Here is a 19,630-nt window from a genome sequence, read left to right as displayed (position 1 = left end):
AGATACATTAATCTCGAGTCAATGCTTGTTCAAAGTTTGGAAACAATGGATATTTGAGAGTAAAAAATGATCACATAGGGGTCCAGCAAAATTAGTCTCTTCTCTAATTCATTGGCTCTCAACCAGGGCAATTTTACCTCCAGGGGAACATTTGGCAGTGTCAGCTGCTTGTCACAACTTGGAGCAGGGGCGTACCACAGGTATTTACTGGGATGCTGTTTCAGTCCCATCCTACAGTGCTCGGGACAGCCCCCCCATAACAAAGAATTTATGTCCCAAATGTCAGTAATGTCTATGTGGAGAAATCTTACTCTAATTTTTCTAAGATGTAGTCATTCTTCTAGAGTAGACAGCTACATTATACAGCCAAACTAACATATTTTGACTTTCCATAGACATGTGTGTTGAGAATTATTTTAAAATATGCCTCTATTTTTTTTTACTGAGAATTAATATAAACAGCAAAGAATATTTTTCTCCTTGTAGTTCCTTCAACTATTTTGAGTTTAATGCTGAAAAAACTTTTAGTTTCTTGATGAAGGGGTATATTTCCTTGCAACTCATGTTTCTACTTTGCCTTCTCTCCCAGGAAGCTAAGAGGCCAATCTTATGCCCTAAGATTATAGTAACTATCCCTTACTTGAGCTTGTAGTTTTGAGATGTTTTCCTTTGCTATGTTGGTCCTCCTCTTATTTTTACTGTAAAGGTCTGTATTGTTTTGGGCTACCTGTGTATTAGTGTAAGCAGTAAGTGGAAAGTTGATGCTTTCTTTTAATTTTCCAGAGATTTATTAACAGTTTCAGCATAAAAATTTAAAGTTAAAGTTCCAATTTACTATAATCTTAAGAATTTTATTATGGTTGTTTGGGTTTCCATTATGGTTTTATTTGTAAATAAGATAATTGCATTTCTAAAAATCAAGTATAGTAGAAACAGTGTTTCAAGGACTGCATTCTGATAATTTTTTGTTAATGGAGCAAAGAGCAGTTTCATAAAAACAAGTGCATATTTTATTTGGTTTTTGTTTATTTTGAAGCATGCTTAAGTATAAAATCTTCCCAGTCTATATTTTTAATGATTCAGGATGACTCATTAAAAATTAATTCAGAATGAAATTTCTTTCCGTTTCTCTGAAGTGAAAAATAAGTAAATTCCAGTACCGTCACTGATACTCAAAACTTCTTTTCTCTGTTATAGCTCCCCCAAGTCATTAAAAAAGAAAGCAGATTTCGTAATTAACCCAACATGCACAGAAAAAGCTCAGGTTATTTTTGTCTTAAAAAGAAATACTTAAAGTGATAAGGTTATACTGCCTCAGCTAGTGTTTGATTTGATGCTGTATTTAGATATTTATTAGTTCTGAAGCATATAGATTATATTTCTGTTAAGATCTCTTGATTGAAAAAGGCTTTGAAATTGTTTCAAGTTTCCTTCATAATTTAAATAGTTTAGAAAGATAAATCATCAGCTTTCAGATTTTTATAAGTGGTATTCAATAATGTCATGATGGTTATCATTTCTTTCCATTTCTGTGTTATTACCTGGTTCTACTTGTAGAAGGGGGAAATTGAAGTAGGACTGGGAAGGAATTAGCAAGTATCTATTTCTTGCTGCTTGAGCCAGGAGTGGTGTGGTATGAGACATGAACAGTTCTAGTAAAGTGTATTCCAAACATTTGGATTGCAACCCACACTAAAAATATACATTTTACATTGTACCCAATACACAACTCTGTACATCTTTATATATGTAACAGATGTTTCGAGAAACAGTACTTACTATGTGGATTTACAGTGTGATATTTCTATTTTGTTTAATTTAAGATAACTGCTGCTCACACCCCACTAAATTGCAACCTGTAGTTTGGAAAATGCTGTTTTATTGTATTAATTATCTAAGTTTGTAGAGAAATTCACCCTCTATTAGCAAATAGAAGACTGTGAGTAAAGGCACATGTAATCTATGTGAATATTTAATATATAAAATAAATTAATGAAATATTTTAGAAGCTTTGTGTCATGATAAAATATAAGCCATTTTACCTAAGCAGACTATATTTAACCTCCCCTTTTAAAAAGCATTTAATTTCATAGATTAAAAATTATACCATAGGTTATTTTTAAATGTAACCAGATTAACCACTGGGGCTTTCTTAATTATTATATTTGGCTAAATCTTAATGATGAGGAGAAAACACAGCATGCTTTAACCCCCTGGGCAGCACAGTTTTTCTGTAACTGCCCAGCTAATAAGTACTTGAGGCTTCACAGGCCGTCAGGTCTCTGGTAGAACTGCTCATCTGTGGCATTGTAGTGTGGAGATACATAAGCAAGTAGAATGGTGGGGTTCCAATAACATTTTATTTGTGGAAACTGGAATTTGAATTGCGTGTGATTTTCACACATAACAGCATTATTTTTCTTCCTACTTTTTCTTTTTTAAAATATTTTATTTATTAATCTATAGAGGGGAAGGGAAGGAGAGAAGGAGAGAAATATCAATGTATGGTTGCCTCTCTTGAGTCCCCTGCTGGGAACTGGCCTGCAACCCAGGCATGTGCCCTGACTGGGAATTGAACCACGATCGTGTGGTTTGCAGGCCCACGCTCAATCCACTGAGCTACACCAGCCAGGGCCCTTCTTCCTACTTTTTCAACCATTAAAAATATAAACATGACTTTGAGGTTTGGGGTTGTGAAAAACAGGTGGTGGGCCATACTTCATCATCCAGCCATGGTTTGCCAACCCTTGTTTTAGTCTAAAATTGGAGAAAGTCAGTAATGGGCCAAAAAGGAGAAAACTGAGCAGTTGTGGTTAAGAATATGAATAATGATGTTAAATCTCTTGAACATTTATGTCTGGATTTTTCTGGATATTAGAAAATATTCAGAAAATATGTGGAGATACATTTTTGTGTTATGTTTATATTATATTTTTCAGACCGTTGATATTCATAAAGAGAAAGTTGCAAGAAGAGAAATTGGTATTTTGACTACCAATAAAAACACTTCAAGGACACATAAGATTATTGCTCCAGCCAACCTTGAACGACCGGTTCGTTATATTAGAAAACCTATTGATTATACAATTCTAGATGATATTGGACATGGAGTAAAGGTAAGTATAATTTTTGTCAAGTTTTTTAAAGCAATAGCCCAAATTGGAACTAACTTTTTAGAAAATGAAGCTGTTATCTTTCCTTCCCTAGAGAGCCAGGTCTTGGCCCAGTTATGGTTCTGAAGATTCCCTGCTGCTGTAGACTGGTTTTATCTTTAGTTGCTGCTGCTTAGTGCTGTATTCAGTTTTAAATAGTTATCTTTGAATGCATTGTATTTGCTTAATTATTTATGATAAAACGTCACATATATGATAAGTGTGGTATAATCTTTTTAATACAATTGATTAAAAGTCATTCAGTGTGTTATTAAAGTATTTATCTTAAAAATTTATCAGCAAACTTTTGGCATTAGTTTTTAGAAAGAACAAAATTAAACAAAAATGTACTTTGATTTTTCAAAAATAATTTTAATATTTTGAGTAAGAATAGTGTAGATAAATGTAGTATGTGAATTAATATTCCTCCTGCTCTTGCATATATAGCCATTATATATTTTGGCTATCTTCTAAGATGTATTTGAGTGCCTGCTATGTATACAAAATACCATGATCAAAATTTGATGGGCATACAAATTTTATTTAAATTGATATTTGTACTTAAAGAATTTGGTGTTTCAACTAAGTATTAAGTTACTTAAATGTTTGCATTTCATCAGTGATTTTAAAGACAATGAAATGACTTATCAAATGTGACTTTGAGTAAATATACATGCTTATAAGTGAAACTAGTTTATGCAGTTGATTTATGACTCTGTAAGCAAATTTAAATTTAAAAAATATCCTACACTAATATGGCTAGAAATCAGTTAAATCTAACTTTAATTTAGATTTAGGTGAATGAAAATGTACAGTGTAAACTTTTTTAAAAAATATTTTTTGCTCAGAATTTTGATAAATCACTACTATCTGGAATTTTTTTAAAAAATATTTTTTAATTTAATTCTTGTTACTACTATCTGGAATTTATAGTGAATACCTACATGCATGTAGATTGCTGTATTAAAGCATGTTAAAATAAGAAGTGTAATTCTTATTGATGGATAATTAATAACTGAAATTTATTCTAACTTGGAAAAACCTTTTGAAATTTATTCAAGACTAGCAACTGCTAATAGAAGATTTTAGGGTACCGCCAGAATCTAATGACTAAGAGGTACTTAGAATGTATGAGAGGGCAAGCACAAAGCAAGCACACATCATATTTGTGCTTGCCCTCTTATGTAATTAAAAAAGGTGATTTCTCCACTCCAATTCTTACTTAATTCTCAAGTAAAATGGTATTGTTTTGGGACTCTGTAGTCCTTTTCATTGTTTGAACTTTTAGTGTTTAGAGGTCACTAATTTGAAGAAATTCTTAATAAAGTTAAGTTTTTGTATAAAACAATGTCATATAATTTCATCAAAAAACTCTTGTTCATGACACATTCTGCTTTAACCACTCTTTCTATGATCTACTGAAACATTATTTTTTAATGCTGAATGCTTAACTTGTTTTTTCTTTTTTTCCTTTCTCTTCACATCCTGAAGTTCCAACTAACCTTTCAATGCTTTTTTTCCTTACCTCTTTTATTTGCTCCATTTATGCATTAAGTGGTTGCTTAGATTTAAGGTAAGAGATTCCAGGGCTGGATTTCCATTCTTTGTTCTTATGTAGAATATTACATATGGGGAGTATAGAGATATTTGGCAGTGGCCCTTTAAAAACAAAGGGTAATTCCTCTTTCTATTTATTTTTTATTTTTGTTGTGCAGCTTTGTGGTGTCTTCATGTTCTGTGAGGGCAGTTATTTTGTCTGTTCACTGCCCCATCGTGTGTGCCTTGAACAGTGTCTGACTGTTCATTAGGTGCTTAGCAAATATTTATTCAATAAGGGGTTATTTTGCAATGTTAATGTATTTTTCAAAGCTGAAATGTAAGTTATCCTATCATAAAATGTCATTATGAAATAAAATTAGCTGGATTTTGTAAATGTAGACATTTTGTTATGTATTGGAGAGCCAACGAATGTGCTTCATTTAACCCTCCCCCTGTGTAATAGCTTTTTTATTCTATAAATGGTGTGCTTCATTATATATCTTGTGGCTATTATATCATTATCTCTTGACTGTTAATGTAAAGAAATTGAGAAGCAGAAAATACTGTTGCAGGATTTTTTTTAAGTTGCAGTATCATGTATTTTGAAAAAAACAAAATTAGTCTTTTTTTCTCAAATTGCTATATGAAATATGTTTCAGTGTAAAATCACTTAGAGAGTTTTCAAACTGAGTATTATATGCAAAACATCAAAAATGATAATGTTTCACAAAATACAAGTTAAGAATTAGAGAAATATTTCCTTTTGTTATTTGTTTCAGTAACATTTTATTATAGTATTTTGGGGGCTTAACAGTAAAAGACATTCTAGTATATTCAAGAAATCTGTCAAATAGTATGTTACTAAAATTTTCACCAAACTGACCCTGCATTTCCTTTTTGGTTTTTTTCCCCCCTTAGGTGAATTTTATAACTTCTTTTTGAATACAGTGCCTTTCTGATACTCAGTTGTTTGCCATGTCTTCAGTGTAGAAAGTGATAAAAGAAGACAGGCTAACTGAGATCTGAATTATAACTAGCTACTAACCATGGGGTCAATGAAATTTCTGTGGTAGGGAGACATGACTAGAGAAGCCCAGGCTAATGCCCCTCTTGTGTGATTGATTCTCCCAGGGGTGTCCAACCCATGGCCTGTGGGCCGTATGCAGCCCAGGGTGGTTATGAATTTGGCCCAACACAAAATCATGGATTTACTTAAAACATTGTGAGATTTTTTTTGTGATTTCATGTCACAGTATATTTAATATGTGGCCCAAGACAACTCTTCTTCCAGTGTAGCCTGGAGACACGAAGTGGTTGGACACCCCTGAAAGAGTGTTGGCTCAATGTCCTTGTTTTGGTGAATGAAGCATGTAGAATAGTGAGGATGTTCCTTTTGCATAAAATAGGTAGAACTAAACTGAAAACTGTGTGGCTACCTTGGTCCTTTTCCTCTAAAACCTATATTCAAATTATGGCTATTGATGTGTTAACCTCCAAAATGAATGAAGTACACAGAGATTAACTGAAGGAAAAGCACAAAAATGGACCAATTCTTTTCCCTGAAAGTTTAGACCAGCTTGCCTAAGCTACTACTATTCTATGCTAATTCCTCCAAATCCTGCTATGATTCCTTCTTGATCATCCTGGATTCAGGATCTCCATGTAGGAGATAGGCCAAAATGAGTGGGAAATGACAGGGTCCTTGAAAGAAAGATCTTGGATAAGACTACTTAATATCTTTACTCTTTGTACCAAATAGCTCTATTCTTGAGTAAGAGTGGCTCTGTACAGTGTAGGTGTTTCTACTGTACCTGAGTGGAGTGGACAGGGTGGGAAGGGTACCCTGAGTTACCCTGAGTTTATCCTAGAAGCTAGACTGTGCCAGTGCTCTGTCTTCCTTCCTTCCTGTTCCTCTTTGTAAATATGTTTGTCTCTCTATAAACTTGGGGCACATTAATAATTTGGGGTAAATCAAAACAAAGTAGAGTGAAAAAACTAGTCCACATATAGCAAATCATTTCTCCTTTTCTGCTGCAAAAAAAAGATTAGTGGTTTTGCAAGGGTGATTAATGGAATAATTGAATATATTAAGGTATAAAATAGAATTTAAAAAAAAGTTAAAGTTGTCAGGGACTGCAAATAACAAACTAGTCCAGTAGTTTTTCAGCTGAGCTTCTTGGTGACCTGTGGATTATTATTACATCGGGTGCCCTAGAAGCTGCCTGATGTTTGGTAGGGTTTTCTGCTACTTTGATTTCTTCCTCAGCTCTTCTTGAGCTTTGCTTTTGCTCTCATTGCTGTCAGATTTGATGCCTTTGGGACAGACGCAAAACAAAGTTTGTACTTTAGGATCAGACATGTGAGAATTGACTCAGAAGAGACCTCCATGCTTAAAAGTTGAATCTCTAACATTTTATACCTCATGTTCTGGTGGTATTTAATGGGTTTTTTCATCTGACATTTGGGTTGTTTTTTCTTGAGTTGACTGAGGAAAACAAATTGTAGAGTTTAATTCATAAGACCTTTGAACACAATGTGGTGATATTTTTACAACAGGCCTAAAAAGCCAATGGATAGAATGCCATATTGGAAATGTTTTAAAGGGTACCAGAGGCCATGTTAAAATGGAATGTACCTTGAAGGGGGTACCCTTTCCCTACCCTTTATTTTATTTTGTTTATTAAATATATTTTATTGATTATGTTATTACTGTTGTCCCATTTCCCCCCTTTATTTTTACTTTTTAATTTTATTTTTTTAAAGATTTTATTTATTTTATCTTTAGAGGGGAAGGAGAGAGGGAGAGAAACATCAATGTATGGTTGCCTTTCATGCGTCCCCTGCTGGGAGCTGGCCTGCAGGGAACTGGCCTGCAACCCAGGCATGTGCCCTGACTGGGAATCGAACCGCGATCGTGTGGTTCGCAGGCCCGCGCTCAATCCACTGAGCTACGCCAGCCAGGGCTTTACTTTTTATTTTTAAAATATTTTGTTTGTTTATTTTTAGAGAGGGGAGGGGAGGGAGGAAGAGAGGGAGAGAAACATCAATCAGTTGTCTCTGGAACACCCCCAAATGGGGACCTGGCATGCGCAACCCAGGCACGTGTCCTGACTGGGAATTGAACCAGCAACCTTTCACTTCACACTCAAGCTACTGAGCCACACCAGGCAGGGCTACCCTTTATTTTTATAGTAAAAAGAGTTTTAAGACTGTTACTGATGTATTTGAAATGGATTTTTCTGCTTTTGAAGCAGTAGAGTTGTCAATGAAGCTAAACTTAAGTACTTTTTGAGTGAGTGTATTAGTTTAATCAAAAATAGTAAAGACTTATCTGTTAATGTAGTATTTCAGTTGAACATTGCACAAGCCAGTTCTACACAATTAACAAGGAAGTGGTTACAGGTTTATTTTATAACTAACATGTTTAAAACATAACACTTGAACAATTTTCTTGGCATATTGAAGGTCCATAACTTAACTCTATGTAAAATATGGATTTAGTTTTCACTTGAGTGTAGTTTTTTAGCAAGTGTTGGTTATTACCTACAGAGGATGATAAAATGCTCCTCATGTTTCTAGCTTTCAGATAACAAGATTTATTTAGTACAACATTTGGAGAAAAACCGTATTAACAGCAACCCCTGGTAGACCTATCTGGTTGTGCCTGTTCCAGTCATGAGCCACCAGTTCTATTTGGCATAAGTCAGCTGTCAAAAATGATTTTCAAAGTCAAGCAGGAGTTTGTCCATCTTTACTCCTGATGTCTTATTCTCATATCTCTATCTTGGGTTATTTCTGGAGTCTTGGCACCTTAGACTTTTTGTCTAAGTGTGTTAGTAAAAATTTTACCTCTCTCCTGAATTCATACTTGAATTCCTGATTTCGGCTTTAATTTTCTGTAGAGGATCTCCTGGTCCTTTTCCTGCCAGCTATGAGAATTGAAGTAGGAACATACATTCTCTGAGGAGAGGGATTGATATTCTAGGAAGCCAAAGAATTATGTCCTGGGTGGGACTAAACAATACCAGACAGCGACGAAGGCCAGGGGTGCTTGACCATGCTTCCCACTGCCCATCTTCACCACTCCGCATGCACACACTCCTCTGCAGATGACTCCTCTTTATACATTAAGTCCTGCTCTTTTTAATTTAGTAGTCCCACTCAGATTTTTCCCTATGAAACCTTCTGTAGCTATTTCTCTTCACATTGATACTTCTTTTGGGGGGGATTTCTCTATAATTTGTAGACAGTTCTTTTTGTTTGAAACATATGAGTTACAAATTCCAAAATATTATAAGTTCTTTAGAAGTAGAGAAATCATTTTATAGACCTTTGTGTGATCCCTCTGGTGTCCCACTTATTTTTAATAATCACTTGCCCCTGTACCTAGTACATGGTGGAAAAAGGAGGGATATACCACAGGTATCATTAAAAATGTGTGTGCCACTGTTACATCACAGCAGGATCACCTGTCAGAGAGTGGGTTGGTTTGTTTGTTTGTTTGGTTTTTGTCATTGTTGTGTTTTGTTTTTGTTTCTGGGAGCAGAGGTGATATCCTTATTGAACCTGGCTGGCCAGCTTTATAAGAAATTCTGAAGTTCGCAGGGTCCTTGAAAGCACTGAGGTTTGTAATGAGCATTGTATTGTATGTCAGGATTCAAGGTCTGGTGGTTAGTGCTGGTTGTTGAGATTTCTTTCTAAAGGCTGGGAGAGCAGACCATTCTTGGATCATAAAGGAATTGCTGCTACCTTCTGTATTATATGTATTCCTTAGTCACGGGCTAGTGGGGAAGTATTTGAGCTGTGGACATGCATTAATCTTCATCACATAAATGAGTGTTTTTTTCTGTTTTGAGAGTTTCTCTCCAGTAGGGGGAAAAAACCCAGGACCTTTCTTACCATTCCTCTTTCCTTGTGCCTAATACCTGCTTTACTTAGCTCTTAGTGATGACTTTCCCCTTTATGGAATAAAAAAATACCCACATAATTAAATTATTGTTGCAATCAGCCACCAAGGTTTCATTCTTCCAATTCCCGAATAAAACTGTGAAGATTGTAATGGGCACTTGCACTCTTGATTCAGGACCGTTAATGACACACTTAAGTGCCAGATAAATAGTTCTGCTTATGTTTGCAATTTTTTAAGTTTCATGTGGAATTGCTTTTATGAACTAAGTGCAGAATTATTTTGTTTTCTTTCTTCTGTGTTTATGGTAAATGTGTTCTCATTCCTTCTCATTGTTTCTTCCTCCCTCCCTCCCTCCCCCAACCCTCTCTCCCCCCTCCCTCCCCCCTCCCTCTCTTCTCCCACGTCTTCCTCCCTCTCCATTCCTCTCTGTTCCTCTTCACCACACACACAACTTAGTTGTGTGTTTTGCTACTTGTCAGGAAATATTATTTTCCTCTATAAATTTTTCTCAAAATAGTTTTTAGAACCATGATGACTATCCAGGAAATATTTTTATAAAAATATTTTAGACTTAAAATATATTTCTATTCTCTTCCCTTTTCCTCAAACTAGATGGCAGGTTATATTCTATGTAGCATATTTATTATTTTACTTAGCATAGAAGCAGTTTACACAAAGGAAAGCTATTTAAGAAATAGTGAAAAACTCTTTTTGCTTAATATAAAGGTAGCACAGTATTCGTGAAGTATAATTACGGATTTTTTTCAACGTTCTATAGGGACTCTGGTTTCTTCAGTGATTTAAGATACTCATCCAAATCTCATTAACCAAACAAATACAGTCATATAATGATTCTACAGATACGAAATACAGCAAGCTTTATTTATAGAAATGTCCACCATATTTTAATTTATAAATTGTGTATTTTGTATTTTGAGAGCTAGATTAAAAGACTTAAAGAAGATACTGCAATTTAAACAAAAACACCTTACATGCCAAAACCTTAAATCAGAGTTGGAAAGCTGTTTTCAAGTATTTTAGCCATCCATGTATAGAATAAAATTCTCTTCTACTTTTTTTTCTATTCCTGATCCTCTTCCTTCCTTTATAGCAAATTGATGTAGTTTAGTGTTTGGTTCACCTACTTCTCCCTTCATCACTGGAAGTAACCTTGGGATTTATGTTGTTTAAGGTTGAGCTTAAAGGACTTTGGTTACTAATTTAAAAAATCTTCTGGTGTCATAAATTAAAATTTATCATTTAAAAAGCTATTGGTTATTTGTCATATTACTCCTAAAATTTTCCCCAAATGTGGATTGATTTTTAAAAAATCTTCTGATATTTTCATTTTGAGATATGATTAGTATCCCTCTCTGCTTATTAATGAGGGGGAAAGCAAGGATAAGTTAATCTTTATTCTTACTTGATAATGTTTGTTTTATATTTGTTGCTAAAAAGCAGCAACAAAAGGGTTGCCAATAAATGCTTTGCTTTAAAAATACTGACATTTCAAAGCTATCATTTGTCATTAAAGATTGGTTTATCATCACACACAACTTGCTCACTGGGCTGTTTATTTGAAGTTTCTTTCTTAATATCATTATTTCTTATCTATTCAGATGACAAGTAATATTTTAGGATTTTAAAAAATTTGGTTTGGTTTTGATAGCCTCAGTATTTTATATACAATTATGAAGTGTTTTCTTGAAGTTTTATTTTTGAAACTGCATATAAAAATGTATTCTGATTCCATTGATGTAATATCTTGAAATTTCATTTTACAAGTATAATTGAATACTGCAGACATTCTTATTACAAAAATTAAGATCCTTTTTTGAAGTGTGTGACACTTCAAAATATGAGGGGCTGAAAATACAGTCAGGCATAAACCGATATGGTGAACATTAACTCTAACCCATTGGTAATCTCAGACAATTTGAGATTGCATTTGGATTTTATTTGTGAATGACTTCTCACAGCTCCTTAAAATATCTGGATTTTTAGGGCTTTCCACGTAAGTGCTGACATACTTCTTTTGTGGCATGCATTGTACCCTTATCTCCTAACTTTTCTACATTTGCACTTTTAGTTGGGGTTAGAGTAGTGAGGAGTAAGGCCCAGCTCTGACTTGGGACTATGTTGCTTACACCTTTCCTGTGATTGAATGAATCTTCATTTGGGGCCAGAATGGGTTTCATTCCCGTTGGAACTAGGGCATTGCCTGTGGTCCCTGTACTGTTCACAGGTGAATGGGATAGCTCGGATAGCTCAGCCCTAACCTTCCAGTGCAGATGTTTAGGAACAGGACTTAACTTCTGGCAGTTTACAGGTAGGTGATTCCTTCATCTGAGAATATTAAAGAAATCTGAATTGTAAGGCTGACTCGCTATTTAAAAAACTAAAATTTTATAGGTATATCATACAATTTAACTTTATTTTGTATTCTCTAGTTACAATGGAGCAACACCATAATTGCTTATTTTATTTGAGAAACATGTATTTTGTTTTGTATGATATACTTACTATCTAAAAAGACAAAGACTTGCTTAAGGGCATCATTGAGTCTGATTATTATTTAAGGTTTTTATAGCTATCCTACTTAATTTCAATTGAATGTAGTATCAAATAGTCCAACCAGTGATCTGTTGGTGTGATGGCCTAATGGCAAATAAAGTATTTGCATACAAGTTTATAATTATTTGAAAATTTCCTGTTAGGAAGAGTCCTTTGAGTACAACTGTAGAATAATATAGAGTAGATACTGCATATGAAATGCATGGCCTCTAATTTTTTCTTATTTAAACATTCCCCTTCTTTGTTAAATAGCACAACGTTATTTCCCCAAAATGGCACTTCGTTTCACTGCATACAAGTTGAATTTTCCTTAAAAATTTTTTAGGTGAGTACCCAGAATATGAAGATGGGTGGGCTGCCGCGTACAACACCTCCAACTCAGAAACCCCCCAGTCCCCCTATGTCAGGGAAAGGGACCCTTGGGTGAGTATATAACTAAGTAATAACTGGAAACCATTTCAGGTAGTGTTGTTGAAAACTAAACACTACTTATAGTTAGATTATTTTTTAATATTTGAAAAGAGAACATTTTCTTCCTAGGTTATCTTTTTGTGTGTAATTTTTCCCTTTTCCTGGGAAACATTTTTATAATTTAAAAAGATTTTGTTTAGAAATTATTTTTCTACTGAATTTTATATTTAAGATAAAATACTAGTTCAAGTTTGTGGTTTACTATAAATTGCACTCTTAATTTTTATTTTTATAAAAGTTTTAGTCTTTTGTATTATAGTTGGCTATTATTTAGACTTCCTCTGAAGAGCACTGTGTAGATGACGAAATTTGGTAGTCTTGCTTTAAGAAAATAGGAGCCTTAATTTGGATCTGCAGAAGTGGGCTCTGGCTTTGACTTTTGGCAGAAATGGTCAAATAATAGAAAAGATTGCCTTTTCTTCTGTAGCATCATAGTATAAAAACTGGGTTGATCATGGAGATTTTTGATCAGATGGGCATAATGTACCCCAGAAGCCAGATGGCTAGATTGTGGTCCAGCTCTGCTCCAGCTCTTTGGTCTTACATAGTCAGCCTCTTAGCAGTTCAGTTTTTTCATCTGTAAAAGGGGGTAATATCTGACATCTATCAACTTTTCAGAGTTACTACCATGAATTGGATTTTTTAAAAAATGAATAAAACAAAGACAAAATGCTGTAACAACCATTGGCTTTATGATTTATGCTTAGAAATTTCTAATTGACAAACTTGTTTTTGGCCCCCTCACCAAAAAAAAAAAAAAAATCAGACATAAATGAAAAACACAAAAAACCTAATCAAGTGCTGTGGATCAGAACAAGACAAAGATGAGTAGGGGTAAAAAGGAGGATAATGTTGGAAGAGGATGTAAGTAAAGACAGTGGGAAACAAAAGAATAAAAATGAATTCCAGCCAGGAATAGGATTTTATTTGGGGTGGACAAAAAATTTTCTACTTAGAGAGGAACAAATATAGTAAATCAAATAAAATGTAACCTCAGGGTAGAACGTAGATGACATGGTAGGGTATAATTTTGCAGTGGTAAAGAGTAGAGAGATTAAGAGGAAGAATTTGCCTTCTTTTCCTGTAAACGTCTATAATTTTATCATGTATCATACCTAATGGATTATTAGGTTTTAAATCAGGGTTGTTAGCAAGCTAACCCACTGTAGTCTCTAATAAAATAAAACTTTGTTACTCTCAAATTTTGAAGATTTCCTCGTATACCAATATTTATTTTCCTTGTGTAGTAGCAAGGGTTTTGCAGGGTCCTCAGAATCTCTGAGCACCACATGCTGGTTGATGGTCATAGGCTGGCCTTTTTTGCAGTCTTTGCCTAGCCACCATATTTTGTTACTGTGTCCTTTGTTTTTTACCTTATATTTATCATTTTCCTCACTGTATAGTTCTCAGTCAGCAAAGGGCTTTTTCTTGCCTTGAAACAGAACAGTGAAATACAGAACATTTTTGTTGTCTGGGAAGAATTGTCTGGAAAGCAGATGTTTAGAAATTAATTGGTTTCTATTTTATGTGTTTTAAAAAATATTTACATCTGAATTTCAGAGATGCCAAAACTTTTTTTTAGTATTTTAAATGCAAGGTCCTGTCATTCCTCCTTCTTCCTTTGCCCAGTGTCTCATCTAGTGCCCCTTATTTATTTATTCGTTCTTTTATTTAGGTATTTTTAAAGATTTTATTTATTTTCTCTTAGAGGAAAGAAAGGAAGAAAGGGAGAGAAATATCGGTGTGCAAAGAGATACATGATTGGTTGCCTCTTGTATACCCCCCACTGGGGACCCAGCCCGCAACCTAGGTCTGTGCCTCGACTGAGGATGGAGCCAGTGACTCTTCTGTTTGTGGGCCAGTGCTCAATCCACTGAGCCACACCAGCCAGGGCTATTTGTAATTATTAATGTATATATGTATTTATGCAGGGAGATTTTGAGGGTAGTAGAGTAGGTGAGTCAATGCAAAGTGATCTCACCCCAAATTGGTGAACCGTAATTTGAATAACCCAGCAGAGCAGTATTTAAAGAAACCTTGGAAGCTTTGAGGAAGTGAGTTATTGAGAAATTTGAAGTTAAGTGAACAATATCATTTCAGGAAAAGAAAGCTTTTTAATTTTCACAATTTGAGATCCCAATTTTTATTCTTTTAAAAACCAGAATCTCATCTACAAAATGTCAGTTCAGTGTTTATCACTGTCCTAAATAATTTGGAAACCATGTGTCATACACCTGAAACTAATACAAAATAACATTGAATGTAAACTAATTGAAAAAATAAATAAAAACTTAAAATTATCTAAATCTTAACACACAAAAAAAAGAATTTGGAAACCATATTTTTTTCTTACTCTTTCTCTTTAAAAGAGAAATGTTAATAAAACCTCATTTTTAGAAAGACTTAGGTGGTCTTTGTCTTATTTTCCTTTTAAATATTGAACTCTGAGGGAGGGTAAAAGGCAAGAGAGATCACGGTGAAAGTTAAAGGAGGAAGTAAGGTGAGCATGGAAGATGAGACTAAATTATTTTTGTGTGGATGTAGTTTAATTTCTATGTATTTAGTATGTAGAAAAGGAATTACGGGGTTATAATTGCTATGACTGTCAGTGTGGGGGTTGCGGAGCCTGTCTTTGAGTATCTTTGGTTAGGGAGAGAGGGGTGAGGAAGATAATTAGTGCATTCCTGGAATGCAGTTGGGAGACTTTGACATGGTGCTAAAATAACTTGAACTCAACCAAAAGAAAAAAGAAAAAAAGAAGAGTCTCGAAAACATTGGCCTACCTGGTGGGAGAATCTTTATGTTCAATGAGAATGAATGAACAAAATTGCATTAGCACAGGGAAATGAGGTTGGACACTAAAAAAATAACTCATCAAAACCCTAATGACAGAGAAGTGATGCTTAAGAAAAGACTGAAATTGGTAACTGGGTTACATAAAAACACATCTTTCTATCTCTGAGTACAAATCGTATTTCACTACTGGCAACTCTTTGAACTGATTGTGCCGAAACTTGCTAATCACAGGATACATACGCTCTTCTTTTTGTAGGCGGCACTCCCCCTATCGCACACTGGAGCCGGTGCGTCCTCCAGTGGTACCAAATGATTACGTGCCTAGCCCAACCCGTAATATGGCTCCCTCGCAGCAGAGCCCTGTGAGGACAGCTTCTGTGAATCAAAGAAATCGAACTTACAGGTATTTTCTCTCCCTCGGCACAAAATGTGATGGTCATAGTACCATAATTTGTTCAGATAACTTCAGTTAAATCTCTCTCATTTTCCAAGCACTAAGTTCTTTTCCTCACTCTACTCTCCCAAACCTCATCTGATTCCACCTCTCTCTCCTCCTGTTCTGATGCAACTTTGAGCAGTCAGGAAGCTGGGGGAAAAAGACATATTCAAGTACAAACTTCTCTGCAAAATTAATAGTTATAGTTGACCTTAAAAAATTATGGACCAGATATGGGAAATTTCATCTTGTTTTTTGGTGGAACTTTACAGATGAAAAACTATATGCAATAAAACATTGATATGGGATAGTATATCAGAATATTATAAATAAAATTAATCTGTTCAGGAAAACTATGTTTTGTCATAAAAGGAGTTTCTTCAGATAGGTATTAAACTGAAGTAAAAGAATTATTATTTTTATGTGTGGAGCCCATCATTTATCATTTATGTTCATCAATTTTTTTCTTTCATGATTTCTTTAATATAGGCTTATTAAAGGGTGATCAAAACAAGTTTCTTGAAGTCAGCTTTTCCCCCTACTAATATATTCATACTTGAAGTGCACAGCTTGAATTATCTTAGCTGTATTCATTTTGGAAAATCTTGGGGAATGCTGGAGATCTTACTGTATATAATACTCATGTTTTGGTGGTTCCTGTTTCTTTAGCAGCAGTGGGAGTAGTGGAGGAAGCCACCCAAGTAGTCGGAGCAGCAGTCGTGAGAACAGTGGAAGTGGGAGTGTGGGAGTTCCCATTGCGGTTCCTACTCCCTCTCCTCCCAGTGTCTTTCCAGGTAAAATGTGAATGGTGCTTCACCTTCACTTGTCCTTTCTGGATTTGAATTCAGTTTCTGATTTAATTACAGTGGGCTTTCTTCATGATCAGGATTTCTTTTCCTTTAGGACTCCATATATGTTGGGAAATCTTTATTATGCATTTGTGGTTTTTAACCAACTAAGTTTATGCTCACACACTTCTCTGTAATTTGCTTTATGTTTTTGGTGCTGTAGATGTTGATGCTTTGAGGTTTCAGGTACCACCCTGTTATGCGGTATGTTCCATTCCAGCCAGCGGTACGACAGTGCATGCCTTGGCATAGAGAGGGCACTCAGTGTAAAAATCATATGTATAACAAAGGATTGGACAAATGTGTTAAATGTTTAAATGTGTTCAAAGACAGTGTTACAGTGGTTCTCACTGTTCAGTTTAGTGGAGTGTCGGAGCTTAATAGTCTCTGAAAGCTACCCTCTTCTCTCTGACACAGAAAAATGTACTTATTTAATCTGAGGATCCCAAAGTTAAAATTTAGTTTTAAAAGCAGGATGCAAGAGACAAAGGGATAGAATATTACATATTTAATTTATTCTAATAAATAGATAGTACCTCTTCAAAAATCATTGAAAAGAGAAGATTTGTGTTTTGCCGAATGTTTTTTTCCTACCTAGTAAGATATTTATGGCTGGAACATATATGTTTATTTTCTGATTTGTGTAATTCAGAATGGAAAGACATTGTTTCCCAGTGTTTAGTTTTGTAATTAATTAATTAATTAGAGAGAAACATCAATTTGTTGTTCCACTTATTTATTCATTCATTGGTTGATTCTTGTGTGATTGGGGATTGAACCTGCAATCTCGATACATCAGGACAATGCTTTAACCAACTGAGTACCTGGCCAAGGCCTACTTTTGTATATTATTTACAAAATGTTATGCTAAAGATTATAATATAAAGGGAACACTTTTCTTACAGAATAGTGGCTTTCAGATAAAAAAGAATGCTTGTTTTTAGTGAATTAAAAAATCTCTAAATTACCCTGGCATCTTGAATTGTTTGCCGCACACCTAATAATCCCTTAACATAAGCTTTATTCTGTTTTGCTCTTTACCACTCTCTTCTGTTCTTTGGTTAGTGTTGAGCACTGCATACCTAACATTAACTTCTCTAATGCCTTTTCTAGTCCTGCTTACTGGGATTGCCTTGTTAATGCCGCTTCTCACTCCTCTTTCCCTTCAGCCCCTGCTGGCTCTGCTGGTACTCCTCCCCTTCCTGCTACTTCTGCATCTGCCCCTGCCCCTCTAGTTCCTGCTACTGTCCCTTCCTCCACTGCCCCTGAAGCAGCTGCTGGGGGTGCCCAGACCCTTGCTGATGGCTTCACTTCTCCAACTCCCCCTGTTGTTTCTTCCACTCCCCCTACAGGTGAGTATTGGCTTATTCCTTGGCAGGCAAAATCCAGTCATCTGGCTCTTCTATTACCTGGAACTCTGGCTTTATGATTTTTGTTTATTTGTGCTTTGTGTGTGTATATATATATGTATGTATATATAAATAGGAAGAATAATTTACTAACTGGAAAATGACATGTGACCAAAATAAAATATTCCGAGGAAATCAGGGTAAAGTTTCCCATACATTTTTCCAGTAGAGCAACACAAATATACATTTTTTATTGCTTAAATTTCATTTACTAGAAGTTTGTGAATTTAATGTGGCACTGTCTTTACACAGTTTTGAAAATTTGTCATTAGAAATGTTTGTTACAGGTTATTAATGAAAAGAAAAGTCTATGACTAATTCTAAGGTATATTTTATAGGAAATATTTGATATAGCTGTTTAAAAGTCTCTATAAGTTTATTTTAATGGAACCTGTTGTTTGCTATAGCAGCATTGGAAACACATAGACAGTGGATTTTTAAAGAATTTCAGATTTACTTGTTATTTAAGGTTGACTAAAATTATAGCCTGAAATCTATATTTTTTGATGAGGAAGGAGAAAAGGGCTCAATTGCCACAAAATATACTTGCAAAAATAATAGTGATGCTGGTTAGTAACTAAGTTATCTATTATAAAAATGTATATGTTTGGGGACCGTAGCTTCCCAAATACTTCACAGAGTTTATATTCAGCACTGCTGCTATAACCAGATGTCTAAAGTTATTAAAAGACACTTTTACTTAATAGGATTTTGGATGGTGTTTTATGGGAAACTTCTATAAAATCACTTTTTAAGAAAAGGTTTCTACAGTGGGTAAATGTAAACATGGGCTGTTCTTTGATCTCCATGCAGCTCTGTTTGGCCAGACTTGTTAAATAAAGGAATTTTGCTGTGCTCCTGCGTCAGTAAAGAATACATGTTGAAATCATTGTAAGTCCACAAAGGACAGATCACCCCCATGTGCAAGTCAGCATTTTTATAATTTAATAACAAGTGCTGGTTCATAAATACTGAATAAACATTTATTGTATGAGTAGATAATTATAGTTAGGTTTTTTAAACAAAAAGCAAGTCAGTGAATGCCTCAATTTATATGGACATAATCTTTTTTATACATTATCTTTGAATCACCATATATTTTTCTTTTTATTAAGGTATAATTTATATACAGTAAAATTTACCCTTTTTAATGTGTATTGCTTTGAGTTTTGAATTTTATGCAGTGATGTCATGACAGCTACAGTCAAGATGTGTAACAGTTTTAACATCCCCTAACTGCCTCCAAGCTTCCTTCGTAGGCAGTCCTTCCTTTCACTCCCAGCCCCTGGCAACCCCTTGATCTGGTTTTAGTCTTTCAAGTTTTGCCTTTGTGAGACTGTCATGCAAATCGAAGAATATGGTATATAGTCTTTTGGGTCTGGCTTTTTGGCATGATGCATTGGATATTTATCTGTGTTGTTGCATGTTTCATTGCTTTGTTCCTTTTTACTATTACTGAGTAGTGTTCTGTATGGATGTACACAGTTTGTTTATCA

General features: G+C 34.7%; 1 protein-coding gene across 27 annotated transcripts in view; it reads left to right on the top strand.

Moving 5' to 3' along the window:
• ABI2 (abl interactor 2) overlaps positions 1-19,630 on the top strand; it is a 99,182-nt gene that overhangs the window by 48,562 nt on the left and 30,990 nt on the right. For 2 of the 27 annotated variants that reach the window (XM_037043536.1, XM_037043540.1), the window contains exons 3-8: positions 2,940-3,116; positions 4,708-4,725; positions 12,500-12,597; positions 15,698-15,844; positions 16,550-16,671; positions 17,895-18,077. In XM_037043536.1, the coding sequence (XP_036899431.1) occupies positions 2,940-3,116; positions 4,708-4,725; positions 12,500-12,597; positions 15,698-15,844; positions 16,550-16,671; positions 17,895-18,077 (745 nt within the window). Of the gene's footprint in view, positions 1-2,939; positions 3,117-4,707; positions 4,726-12,499; positions 12,598-15,697; positions 15,845-16,546; positions 16,672-17,894; positions 18,078-19,630 lie in introns of all 27 variants that reach the window. The other 25 variants (XM_037043535.1, XM_037043539.1, XM_037043543.1 and 22 more) reach the window with 13 other exon arrangements.

The sequence above is a fragment of the Sturnira hondurensis genome, unplaced genomic scaffold (assembly GCF_014824575.4).
Source record: "Sturnira hondurensis isolate 20B ecotype Veracruz unplaced genomic scaffold, ASM1482457v3 Scaffold0004136, whole genome shotgun sequence".
NCBI classification, from domain to species: domain Eukaryota; kingdom Metazoa; phylum Chordata; class Mammalia; order Chiroptera; family Phyllostomidae; genus Sturnira; species Sturnira hondurensis.
This window is presented reverse-complemented; position numbering and strand designations above follow the sequence as displayed.